General features: G+C 45.5%; 1 protein-coding gene across 4 annotated transcripts in view; it reads left to right on the top strand.

Moving 5' to 3' along the window:
• PROX1 (prospero homeobox 1) overlaps positions 1–13,605 on the top strand; it is a 57,894-nt gene that overhangs the window by 2,766 nt on the left and 41,523 nt on the right. Inside the window, exons 1-3 of one of the 4 annotated variants that reach the window (XM_055319167.1) lie at positions 2,170–2,681; positions 2,910–3,015; positions 10,889–12,682. In XM_055319167.1, the coding sequence (XP_055175142.1) occupies positions 10,956–12,682 (1,727 nt within the window). In that variant the 5' untranslated portion in view covers positions 2,170–2,681; positions 2,910–3,015; positions 10,889–10,955. Of the gene's footprint in view, positions 1–2,169; positions 2,682–2,909; positions 3,016–3,562; positions 3,696–7,074; positions 8,845–10,888; positions 12,683–13,605 lie in introns of those variants that run through there. The other 3 variants (XM_055319168.1, XM_055319169.1, XM_055319171.1) reach the window with 3 other exon arrangements.

Raw genomic sequence — 13,605 nt, 5'->3', positions numbered from 1 at the left:
CAGACTCTGAATCTTTTCGCTCTCTCGCTCCATTTCTGCCCCCTTGTCCCCCTCGTCCTTCCCTGCCCTCCTTCCTTTTAAACGTCAAAATGAGCAGATGGTTTGAGGGTGTGGAGGGCATATATCCTTTCCTCCTACCAGTTCATCTGTGGGCTGGCACTAATATGTGCACAAACTAGGCTACTTCAAGAAAATAATAGGACGGAAAAGAAGAGAGGAAGTAGCCTTGATCCTTTCAACAGCACCCACATTTCCGCGCTCAATACACCCGCTTACCTCGAAAGGACCCAACCAATAGACGCATTATTCCATCCTGCATCTAATGGGCATGTTGCTAGATTATTTCTGTTCCCAGCCTAAATTGTCACATCTCGATTATAACACTTGATACAATAGCCGGTCACTGGAAGTGTGAGTGGCGTGTTTGTATGCCTCTGTGTTGTTTCCGTGATGGTGTGGAGGGAGTGTCTGGGGGCGGTGGAAAGGGAGGAATGAAGGCTGGGGATGCTCAAGCAAGTCTCTTTTCTTATCCCTGACACCTACCCTGGCCAGCTTGATTTTTTTTTTTTCTTCTTTTCAATGTTTGAATTCCGTGCCAAAAGTTTCCTACAGGGTCTAGTCTCAGGCACGTTATCATCTCTATTCTTATTCAAAGAGAAGACTTCTTCACATTTTGACGAATGTGAGGCTGAAATTGTAAATGTCCTAAGAAAGGTGTGTGTGTGTGTGTGTGTGTGTGTGTGTGTGTGCACGCGCCCGCGCGCGCCCGCGCGTGTATTGCAGAAGATGGTGGTAGTTGTCGGCCAGTGTACTTGTAACACACCTCACAAACACTCTGTTGTCCCAACCAACGTCATTCAACCTTTGATCTGCCTGAATTCGAGGAACATACGAAAGATACTTGTCCCCATCCTACCTAAAAACTGAGTGTCTAATCGACTAGGTATGAATGTTTCTGCTTCGCAGACCTTGTAAGTCCTGGCTTTTATAGGGTCTTTAGGTCACAAACGCGGTTGCTTTATTAAAAGCCGTTTACTGTGCCCGGTGAAAGACACGTCGTGGCTGCGGCTAGAAATGCCCTTTAGCATTTGCAACTTGCAAAACCCCCAAGGAGCTCTTTAAGAGCCCCATTATCTAAAGAAAGCTTGCTGGTTATTTTTCATCCAAGAAATGTCAAAGCAAAGTGAATTTCCTACAGCTTTACGTTGAAGCCCGAAATCTGAGCGTTTGAAATTTCTTACCTAATAAACTTTAAGGTTTGTTTCCCAGGCGTCAGAACTCTGTACCTCTATATGAAACCTCTCTCTTTGGTCCTTCTGGGGCAAGTCAGTTAGTAAGGGGCAATTGCGAGGTAATGTCTGCAACATCCCCCCCCCCACTCCCCACAACAGAAAAGGGCTGCTACACCCACAATCCAAATAACCAGTGGCAAATATTCTTCTTCCTAATAACTGTGACGGGAGATTAACTGGAACTCAGCCAAAACTGATCTGCTCGACCAGATGCAGCGGAGCCCAAGTGCAACCTCTGGCACCTATTATCTTAATCCCAAACCTACCTGTAATTCACTGTCCACCTCGCCTCTCCACGGAAGCAAGGGTGACATGTATTCGTGATACTATCTATGATCACTCAAAAGGTGGAACGCCTGGAGCTACCCCACTCCCGCCTCCTGTACCACCCCACCCCTAAAGCCCCAGTTTTCCTCCTCCAGTATACTTTTCTGTGCCTTCCTCCACCCAAGTCCGCTCTCCACGCTCGGCCACTCGGCGAACTGGATCAGCTGTATCTGGGAAAGGAAGGAGGGGGTAAAAAAAAAAAAAAAAAAAAAGAAGGACCTGCGTCCTGGACGAGCTAGTGCGAGCCGAGCGCCGCTCGCACCGTCGCCCGCTTTGCACGGTGCCCGCAGATGGCTCGCTCCGGCCCCGGCGCTGCGATCCCGCCGCCCCGAAGCGGTGGCAGGGCGGGGGCAGGGGGGTGGGGGGTGGGGGGTGGAGGCCGGGGATGGAGGCGCGGGGGAGGGGGAGCGCAGGGGGGCCCCCCCCTCTCCCCTGCTCTCTTCCCAGCCCCTCCACCCCCACCCCTTTTATATTTTTTTTTTCCTCCCAAGTTCTCTTGCCTCGCTATCCCCCCTTGAATCCGAAGGCGCCTCGCGATTGGGTGCTGGGGCCGGGTACGTCAGTCAGACTGTGACGTGCAGTCTTCCTGTTTCCTTCAGCTGTGTCTTAAAGTAAATCTTGTTGTGGAGCGGAGCCCTCAGCCGAGGGAGCGCTCTGAAATAATACACCATTGCAGCCGGGGAAGCGCAGCGGCGCACAGAGCTCTGGCCGGGCCGCCCGCTCCCGCGCCCGCGCCCGCGCCCGCGCCCGCGCCGGCTCCGCTCGGCTCCGCTCCGCGCGCTCCGCTCCGCTCTCCTTCCCTCCTTTCTCTCTCCCCTCTCGGCTCCGCTCCTCCCCGCTCTCCTGCTGCCTCTCCTCTCCTCTCCCCTCCCACCCTTCCCTCCGTCCCCTCGCCCCGCTCGCCCCTGCTCGCCCCTGCTCGCCCCGCTCGCGCACACTCACCGGCCCCGGCTCCAATTATCACATTCATCACCCGCAAGACACCGCCGCGTGTGTGCGCGCGCGTGTCCTCCTCTCCCTGCCGGCAAAACCACGCTGGGTCCCACTGCCTTCTGCAACCGCGTAAGTATCCTCGCTCCCTCTGGCCAGTCCCCTCCCCTTTTCCAGAATCACTTGTCCTGGCTTGTTCTTGAATGGGAAGGGGGAAGAAGAAGAAAGAAGAAAAAAAAAAAAAGAAAGAAAGAAAAGAAAAGAAAAGAAAAGAAAGAAGAAAGAAAAAAAAGAGAGAAAAGAGACTCTCCCAAAGAGACTCCCATTACTCATACCCGTGTAAACATTTTTTTTTTCCAGGAGAAAATGCTGTTATTTAAATGAATCATAATAAAATAGCCTCTAAACAGTTTCTAAGCAGGAGCCTCCGTGGAACTCAGCGCTCCGCTCCTCCCAGTTCCTAAGAGTAAGTGATCCGCTTGGCTTTTATTTCTTTCTCTTTCCTGCTGGTGGCTGGGGTGGCGGTGGCGGTGGCGGCGGCGGTGGCGGTGGCGGTGATGGAGCGAGGGGAGGGGGGGAGGCCGATAGCGCTGGACTTGTCGCTGATCTTGTCACCTTTTGTGTACTGTCGCTGCGCTGTGAGGAGGCGACTGCCCTCCCTCCCTTCTTTCTCTTGCCCTCTCTCCTCGGGAGAGAGGGACCGCGAGGGGGACCGGGTCGCTTTTTGTTCGCCCGGATCCCCGCTTTCCGCCGAGCCTCCTCGCTCCCGTCTCCCCGGGGTTAAAACTCCCGTGCTAAGTCCCCTGGCCCTCTCTCTTTGTCTTGTTTATTATAGCTGCCTTTCTTCCAGGCTCTTCCAATTTGCTTGTCATTTGCATACCTTTCACTTCTCCTTTTTAACCCCGGCGGAGGGCTGGCTGGGGAGGAGGGAGGAGGGGGAGAGGGAGGAGGAGGAGGAGGAGGAGGAGGAGGAGGAGGAGGAGGAGGAGGAGGAGGAGGGCGCTCTGTTACTTTTCCTCGCAAAACGCTGTGGAAGCCGAAATGTCGAAATCGGGGTTGGAGCGGTGGAGAGATGGTCCCGGGAAACCCAGCGCGGCGCCCCTCTCCCGAGCTCGGAGGAGCCAGGGCTAGGTCAAGTGGAGTTGGGTAAGGCGGCGGCGGGAGCCCCCGGAGGTGGCGTGGTGCAGGGATGGGGCCCGAGCGCCGCAGGGATGGGGCCCGGGCGGTCGCGGGGCGGGCGGGGGTAGGGGATGTTCTTGGGCCGCGGGTCTGCGAGGCCAAGGCTCTCGCAGTCCCCGCTGGCCGGCCGGCTGGCTGGCTGGCTGGCTGGGTGGCTGGCGGTGCTGTCGGGCTGCACGGATCTGCTCTTGTCTGGGTGGTACCTGCAGCTCTGCCCCGGTTCGGAGGACTGGGGCCGGAGGAGATCAGAGGTGAGGGTAATTGTTACCGGGGAGAATGGTGAGGAGGGCGGGAAGAGCTGCTGTCTTGGCCCAAAGGGCCGAGGAGGGGGACGGGGAGGGGGGTGGCGTTGGAGGGGAGACATCACCCAAAGTCCAGTTTAGCAAGTTGTTGGTGCTTCTGGCGGGCAAGCCACTCACTCCTGCTAAGACTGAACGTCAGTGGAAAGTGTGGATTGGAGTTGGTTGGGGGGGGGGGGATGAGGGGGGGTATGTGTGTGGAAGGCGGGAGGGAGGGGAGGTAACCGGGCAGTCGCTTTCGAGAGAGACTCACACGTCTCCCGCCACTTCTCAGCTTTTTTCGGAAGTTGAGAGTCCTCCAGGCTGGCAGAGAAGGAGAAGGGGTTGGGCGATCGTCTTAAATAGCCCAAGGAGGCAGGTTGGAGTGTGGAACTGCTGTTCTTGGCAATCCAGAACCCTACTCCGCCTGGGGGAAGGCTGGGAACTCACCTGCTTGTTTTTATTTTTCCAAGAAGGTCTGTGTTGTCTCCTTGAGCTTATAAAAACAGTGCAAGCACAGGATGGCCTTCTCTCAAAGTCAAGGCTAGAAGTGTCTTCTCGTTCTCTCTCCCTCTCTGTCTCTTCCTCTCCCCCCTTCCCTCTCCCCCTTCCTCCCACCCTCCTTCCCGCCCACCTATAATCTCCCTTACAAAAAAAAATAATAATTTCCTTTCCTAAACTAGGTAGGCAGAGGTCTATTAGTAGAGTGCTGTGCATGGGCAGGGCCTGACAGGTGTGTTGTGTCAAGAAAGACAGGTGCAAATTTCCTCTGTGCCTGTGTGTGTCTGTACAGTTCCAGACCACAATGCGCACTCCGGGGTTGCAGAGGTTTATGAATTTATGGGTGCCCTGGTTAATAGGATTGTCCGGACTAAAGGGAACTGGGCTGTTGTTATGTTTTGAGCCCTGCCATGTGAGTTCTTCGCTTGGGGGTGGGGGGCGAGTTGGTTTGTGTTTGTTTATTTTTCTTAAGGATGTTGGCAGGCTGCTGCTGAGGCTGTGTCTCAGACTTGGGCTGCCAGGCGGCTGCCAGTACCCCCACTTCAGGCAGCAGGTGGAGGGAGATTGACTTTCCCTTTGCTTCCCTCTCTACTTTATGCCTATCTCCCAGGTCTGCGGTGCCGAAGGGGGGGTGGGTGAGAACGTCTTTTGTGTGCGTGTGTGTTTTGGGCAGCCATGGGTGGTGTGTGTAACTGCCAAGAATACCAAAGTCATTTGAAAGTGTTACTGTTGTTAAAGCTTATCTTTTTAGCGTGCTTTCTCCCTGCCCAGAAAGAATAGGTATGTGCATAAACTCTTTCAAGTCATATGTTAAATACTCTCATAAAGTAGAATGAGCCTGTCATTGTACCAGACATGTGCCAGATGTCCTAGTTATTACTTTGATGGAGAAGGAAAATCTCAAGTACGTGAGAGGTAACTGCGCTTTTCTGTTTGATGCGTGATGCAGGCAGTGGGCTCTGTGAGGAGTTTCTTGCAAGAACTTCTGAGTATTTTCAGAATAAAATGGGCTGTGTGTGGTGAGGAGGGAAAAGAGGAGCATTTGGGTTAATGTGTCCATATGCTACAACATGGACTTGTCCATATAATGGCAAAATAGGGGAAGGTAAGGGCTGTGGCTTGATGGTTGAGGGAAGATACTGAGAATTCAATGTAAGCACTGTAGCTGGATTATTCAAACTTGACCTTTTAAGTTTTTCTTTAAACAGGCGACTTCTTGTGTTACATAGAAATAGGTTAGATGGAGAATGGTTTTGTTGGTTGGTTCTGCCGTTTGGGTGATGAACATCGTTTCATGAAAAGGAGATAGCATGTGTATTTACTCTTTAGACTTACACATCAGAGTCCCTCCCCCAATACTTACCTTGGATGTTTTCGAAGTTCCTTCGTGTCATCTATGGACATGTCTATTTGCTTTATTTTTAATAGGGGTTATCTGCGCTTGGTACTTATTGATATTTTATGTGTCCATTATGCAGAATTCTGTTCAGTTTAATCACCACCTTGTGGGAAAAAAAGTCATGCATACGTAACATGCATCTTTGTTCTCACTTTATTCATTTCCTAGCATGGTTTCTCTATAAGTAGCACTTGCAATCTTAAAGCGTAAGCTAGCTGCCAGGGTTGCTCTTTATTTGTTCAAAGTGCAAATAGTCCCCCCCCCCTTTTTAAAAAAAAAAAAGAATTTCTTATATCATCTCAGGGATTGTCTTGCATTTTCATCTATTAATGTAAGGAATTTTTAGGTTTAGGTTTAACAAAGAAATTATAAAATGTTACTGGTTTTACAATATGAAGATGGATTGTGTGTGATGTATCATTATTACTGGATTCTAATTAAGTACCTGTGTAAACCAGAAAGGACATATACATAAGGAATTTCTCAAACCTTATTGCCTAGTGTACTCTAGAGCTTCCAAGGACATTTAGAGTATTTTAGTTTCTACAAAAAGAAAAAAGCATGTTTTTTCTTGAGATCATTTCTCTCATTTACTAATTTGGTGAATTATTGCTTTTTAGATAAGTACGGATAAATATTTTCAGCGTGCCTCAGAAAATAGTATGTTCGTTTTACAGGTGAAAAATGTAGGGAATTTTTGATAGGATGGAGGAATTTTCAGTGAAATGATTGTGATTTGAGAACTCTATTGTGATAGGAAATTGCGAAACCTGATAGAAGATTTGACAATACAATCTTAGTTCATTGAAGATTTAACTTGTGTCAAGTGGCTTCTTCAAGCTAAACATAAAACGCTTTTTTAACCTTACAATAAGCAGAAACATCTCTGAAGGAGAAGTTGCTAATTAGCAGACATGAACTCTGGAATATAGTGAAGAGGGCAGCTTAGTGATTTGGTGGAGGAGAGGACCTCAATCAAATCATCTGATTGTTTTCTTTCCCCCTTTGAGTTACTGATTTTCAGATGGGCTTAAAATGTTCTTTGTTAGTGATATTCCACTTGAAATTTCATAACCAGGTTGACCCAAGTAGATTAGAGGCCCATTCAAAGGTGGTTTTCTATAAGAACTAAAGTGTAGGCTTGAGCAATTTCTTCAAATAATTTTATCAACAAAGACAGATAACCTAAGTAATCCAAACAGGAAACCATGCCAACCTTACACTCCCCCTGTCTCATAAAAGATTTGTCTGAACTATTTGGATAATTACCATAATGAACACTTCTTTGTCCAGAATCTGGATTCCAGATAGATACGTAAAAGTTGTACTCCCCTCCCCCAAATAACTTCTCTATTAAAGTAGAGCACTTAACCACTTTCTACTTCACGATGCAGTGTTCCTTTGAAATTCTTCCCTGAAAATTCTTTTCTAACATTAACTCACCAGGTTTCTTCGGATTCTCCATGTTAAATTACACAACAGACGTCAGATAATTCAGGTTTTAATGAATCTTTTGGAGTAGTTAAAATCTGACTTTATTTTACCTGGATATGTGTCCTTACATTTTTCTGGGAGGAATCTGCTGTGTCAAGATATTCATCGTATAGGAATTATTAAAGCATCGGTGTAGTAAAATACCAAATGGCATGACAAAATATTTAATAATAAAAATATTCCATATGAATTTTAATATTAAAGAGGAGTTTACAGGAATAGAATATGCGTATCCAAACAATAATACATTTGGGTTCAAATTCTGTATCAGTATTTTTTTTCTGCGTACTTGCTGATATTAATGTTCACAAGTGCTGACCAAAAGGTTTCCTGCTGCCTGGTTAAACTCAAAATTAATGTTAAAATTAAAATACAATAAGAGTCAATAGTAATTGTAGTTGAAACATTGTGGCAGTACATATGTTGAGAAATAAAGGAATTTCTACAAATCTTAATGGGCCAAGATGGTATGAGTGATAAAGTCAGTCAGTCCATAGCATCTCTAAATTCTGAATTGGGAAATTCATGGAAGCGCCTTTAAAAGTGTTTTCAAGTGATTTAATTTCTATTGCAGACATTTAACAAAACATTTTCTTCTGTGGTCAGTATGTTCACATATAGATCTTGTTTATGAATCAAGATGCTAATGAAGTATTACGTCAAGCAGTTACAATTACCTAATGTCATCTCTTGCCTCCATGAGTTATGATCCCAGTGTGTACTATTACCATACCTTTAGTTCTAAGTTTAGGCCTTAGCTATGTGGAGAGATATATTTATTTGTGCCTACTGATATAGTGCCTTGTCTTAGTGGAATATATAATTTTTCCTATTTGTTTTGTCCTGTTTGTTACATCTTCGCTGGACATTTTACAAGACCTAAAAATATTTAAATTCTCTTAGCCCAAAACAGAAGGCAAGTCGTTATCTAATCTAAAAATGCTGACTGGTTAAAAAAAGGGATTGCAAAACCAGGTTAGTTTGGTGAATTTGAAGGAAGTTGCAAGATATTTTGTTCTTGAAAGACTCCAAAGCATGTCGAATTAACACTGTCCACTGAAGATGAGAGTATCATGTCTTTCCACCTTAGGAAGAGCACAGCCCTCTTCTTGGCTTGGGCATGAAGCAGGGATGCAGCTGTTGATACCTAGGCTAGATGAGAGGAAGTGCAGTTGACGCAGAGGTAAATGGCAGTTGGGAAAGGAAGGATGCCTGAGGATGACCTTGTGCTCATCTCTTACACCAACCTGTCAGTTCTGAGCCTCTGTTTCAGAGATGCTCTTTCCCTAGCAAGGATGGGTAGGAGGAAAATCCAGATGGGGTGTTCAGATGAACAGAGGAAGAAAAAAGACTGCAGAAAGTTTGTTCACCGTTTTGATTGGAGACTCATGTGCCTTTCAGGTGATATTAAAGAGGAAAGGATTTGCACACAAAAAGGAAAGAGGTAAAAAATTTTCAATAATGGCAATGAACTCTATTTTTGGAAAGCCGAGATACACACACCAAAGTCCTCCTTGCAAAGACCTACCTCCAGTGTGCAAGTCTTTCTAGGCTTTGAAATAATTCATCCCTTTTCTTGTTTGTCTCGGTCTTTTTCTTTTTCTCATCTGATCGCTATACCTGATTTATCAGATCTAATGTGTCAGTGAAATATTTGCCATTGCATTTGATATTCCTGAACACAGTTTTATTATTGATGTGTTGAGGGTTCAAAATCATTCTGAAACCAATTTTGAACCCAGTGTTGAAGTTCTTAAGATCTGTTTCCATTCTGACTTCAGGAAATTTTATCCTGAGGTGTACAAAAAGTATTTTATTTTTAAGTATACAAAAAATATAAAGAAGCATCATATTGCTTGCATAATACTCTAAAACAGGCTTTAAAAAAAAAAAACGTTGTATCTTCACGTAGAAACCAGGAACAAGGAATGCAGGATGAAATCTTTGTTGCTTGAAAAAAAAAATTAAAAACCCACACATTGTCATCTAAGCATTGAGCATTTTCTTGATTTTTACAGGTTATTTCATGCTGAAATTATGCCTATTTGCATGGATAGTCATTCTTTAAAACTAGCCACAGATGCAGTCCTAGGGAGCACGTAGATGTTTTTACAGGTGAACCGAAAGAGATGGGAGCTGTTCCAAACACTCTGCACGCTGCCTTTGGCAATAGACCCTGTTATTGTGAAGATGTGCTCTGTTAAGCAAACGTGAAGTTTAATATGAGATAAACCCTGTGTGAAAAAAATATTTTCATTTTCTTCATAAAATGTTAATTGTAAGCAAAAAGATACGACATCTTAGATTTATACAGAATTTGGGGTTAGCATCACTAGGTAATAAGTCACAAAATATGTCAAGTGCCTTTTATAACATGCAAGGAAAGCTATTCTTTTCATATTGTGTCCTCAAGAAACAATGGAAGTTCATATGCAGAGACGATATTTCTCTTTCTCATGTATTTTGATTGATGCCGTTTTCTTCTTTATTTATCTTTTTTTCCCTTTACTTTGGCATAAGAAATACGATTCACAAACGGTGTATGTTAAAGTTTCCTTAGGCATTGGAACAGATTTTGGCAGATCTGAATAGAAGAAAACTGATACTGAAGATGTATTTATCCTTGCCTAACTCAATTTATTGTTCCACATTTTGATTTCTAAAACGTGACAATTCCCTTCTTTTGCAGTGAGTCCAACTTTGTAATAATTTATCAAAAGGACATCATGAAAATGTATAAATATTCTTACACTTGTGTTAAAATATAGCAACAGATACCATTTTCAAATGTGATTTTACTAATAAAAATGCATATCTATGCTAAATAAGCAGACTTGTAAAATGAGTATTTGTGCATTTATTTCGATGTTAAATTGACCATTTATATTGGAAAGATGCTGATGGGGGTGTTCTCCTTCCCATTTCACATATGACAAAAATATTTTAAAAATCTGTAAAAAGGGGGGGGAGTGTTAAGTATTTGCATTTATTTTCAAGTCTTCTTCCATTAAGAGCGTTAAAATCACCATAAGTTTAATTCAGAAATGGAATTTTTCCTCCAAATTTCACACAGCCTCAAATTTTGACCTTATTTCTTAAGTATAGACCACTTTCATCTTCTTTTGTAATATGAATCTCAGTACCCAAAATTTAATCAATTGGTTGTCAGAGGCTGTGTTCTTATAATCTACCGTTTCTTCTGAAGATAAACAGTATCATTTTAGGCATTTGTGAAAGAGAATCATATTACTGGTGCTTAAGCAGTTTTTGCTTTTTTTTTTTTTTTAATCTTAATCCATCTTAAACCAGTGGAGCAGAAATATTTAAAAATGTTTCATTTCAAGCAGAGTGCATAATAAATTGCAATAATTGTAATGTGCCATAAATCCCAGAGCCTATGCATTTTGCATTTGATTCAGGATTGAGGTCAGGAAATTTGGAGAAATTTAAAGAAAATGATTCATCAGTCCTTTTGTTCTGTTGGCCAGGGTCCCGGGATTCTTGAGCTGTGCCCAGCTGACGAGCTTTTGAAGATGGCACAATAACTGTCCAGTGATGCCTGACCATGACAGCACAGCCCTCTTAAGCCGGCAAACCAAGAGGAGAAGAGTTGACATTGGAGTGAAAAGGACGGTAGGGACAGCATCTGCATTTTTTGCTAAGGCAAGAGCAACGTTTTTTAGTGCCATGAATCCCCAAGGTTCTGAGCAGGATGTTGAGTATTCAGTGGTGCAGCATGCAGATGGGGAAAAGTCAAATGTACTCCGCAAGCTGCTGAAGAGGGCGAACTCGTATGAAGATGCCATGATGCCTTTTCCAGGAGCAACCATAATTTCCCAGCTGTTGAAAAATAACATGAACAAAAATGGTGGCACGGAGCCCAGTTTCCAAGCCAGCGGTCTCTCTAGTACAGGCTCCGAAGTACATCAGGAGGATATATGCAGCAACTCTTCAAGAGACAGCCCCCCAGAGTGTCTTTCCCCTTTTGGCAGGCCTACTATGAGCCAGTTTGATATGGATCGCTTATGTGATGAGCACCTGAGAGCAAAGCGCGCCCGGGTTGAGAATATCATTCGGGGTATGAGCCATTCCCCCAGTGTGGCATTAAGGGGCAATGAAAATGAAAGAGAGATGGCCCCGCAGTCTGTGAGTCCCCGAGAAAGTTACAGAGAAAACAAACGCAAGCAGAAGCTGCCCCAGCAGCAGCAACAGAGTTTCCAGCAGCTGGTTTCAGCGCGAAAAGAACAGAAGCGAGAGGAGCGCCGACAGCTGAAGCAGCAGCTGGAGGACATGCAGAAACAGCTGCGCCAGCTGCAGGAGAAGTTCTACCAAATCTATGACAGCACCGATTCCGAAAATGATGAAGATGGGAACCTGTCTGAAGACAGCATGCGCTCGGAGATCCTGGACGCCAGGGCCCAGGACTCCGTGGGCCGGTCAGATAACGAGATGTGCGAGCTGGACCCAGGGCAGTTCATCGACCGAGCCCGAGCCCTGATCAGGGAGCAGGAGCTGGCTGAAAACAAGCCGAAACGAGAAGGCAACAACAAAGAAAGAGATCACGGGCCAAACTCCTTACAACCAGAAGGCAAACATTTGGCCGAGACCTTGAAGCAGGAACTGAACACTGCCATGTCGCAAGTTGTGGACACTGTGGTCAAAGTCTTTTCCGCCAAACCCTCCCGCCAGGTTCCTCAGGTCTTCCCGCCTCTCCAGATTCCCCAGGCCCGATTTGCAGTCAACGGGGAAAACCACAATTTCCACACCGCCAACCAGCGCCTGCAGTGCTTTGGCGACGTCATCATTCCGAACCCCCTGGACACCTTTGGCAACGTGCAGATGCCCAGTTCCACAGACCAGACGGAAGCGCTGCCCCTGGTTGTCCGCAAAAACTCCTCCGACCAGTCCGCCTCCGGCCCCCCCGCCGGCGGCCACCACCAGCCCCTGCACCAGTCGCCTCTCTCTGCCACCGCAGGCTTCACCACGTCCACCTTCCGCCACCCCTTCCCCCTTCCCTTGATGGCCTACCCATTTCAGAGTCCATTAGGTGCTCCCTCCGGCTCCTTCTCGGGAAAAGACAGAGCCTCTCCTGAATCCTTAGACTTAACTAGGGAGACAACGAGTCTGAGGACCAAGATGTCATCCCACCACCTGAGCCACCATCCTTGTTCACCAGCACACCCACCCAGCACCGCAGAAGGGCTCTCCCTGTCACTCATCAAGTCCGAGTGTGGCGATCTTCAAGACATGTCCGAAATCTCACCTTATTCGGGAAGTGCAATATCCTTTTATTTTCCCCCTCGAGGAAAACAAAACAAAAAGAGGCTTCCCCAAAGGTCAGGTTTCCACAATATATAGAATAATGTAGATTAGTATCTTCTTAGGAATGCAATCTTTCCTATTATCCGGAGTAATAGGCTTTCATCAACACACGTGTGGCACTTCTGATCGCACAAAAGCTTCACAGGAAACCCACATCTTTGCAACTTTCACAAGTTGTTAATTGCCTCGAAGAGCTGGGATTTAATATGTGCTTTTTCAGCAGTGCTTTTTCTGCTATTCTTCCTGTATATTCTCTCTCTCTCTCTCTCTCTCTCTCTCTTTAGGATTAGATTCAGAGATGGGCAAAAATCTCATTGTCATATTGAATTCTATCCGATTTTTTAGGGTATTAAGTTTTATAATGGAACCAAGAGAAAAGTCAGTTTTGAGATCCTTAAGATTCCATAAGAAGAATTCTCCCTTTAAACCATCTGCAAGGCTCCTGGGCTGTGTAAAGAAGATCTGATTAAATCTTACGAAGAGCACTTTACTGGTGGGAGGCTTGGGTGGGAGAAACTGGACATGGGGGCAGTGAGGGGGGAAAGAGATTCTCTTTAATCTTTAAGTGAGACATGGTTTGTTGTGGTTGTTTCTTTAAGGAAATATACAGGTACTGATTTATTCAGACGACATTGGTCTCTCTCTCTCTCTTTCTCTCTCTCGTTCACCCAAGGTCTGTTCTTTGGGTCTGGTGCAGCTGCCTCTATGCATGATTAACCTCTGTTCAGCCATACACAGAAATCTTTTGTCCTAACATACACAAAGCAAATTATTTTGGAAAGCGAGAGAGCACAATTAAATATAAAACTCAGCTGTATTCGACGTAAAAATGGCTCTTTTTTATGACTCTTTTATATTTTGAACCTGACTTTTAGGTAGAGAT

The sequence above is a fragment of the Nyctereutes procyonoides genome, unplaced genomic scaffold, assembly GCF_905146905.1.
Source record: "Nyctereutes procyonoides isolate TBG_1078 unplaced genomic scaffold, NYPRO_anot_genome, whole genome shotgun sequence".
Lineage (NCBI taxonomy): Eukaryota > Metazoa > Chordata > Mammalia > Carnivora > Canidae > Nyctereutes > Nyctereutes procyonoides.
This window is presented reverse-complemented; position numbering and strand designations above follow the sequence as displayed.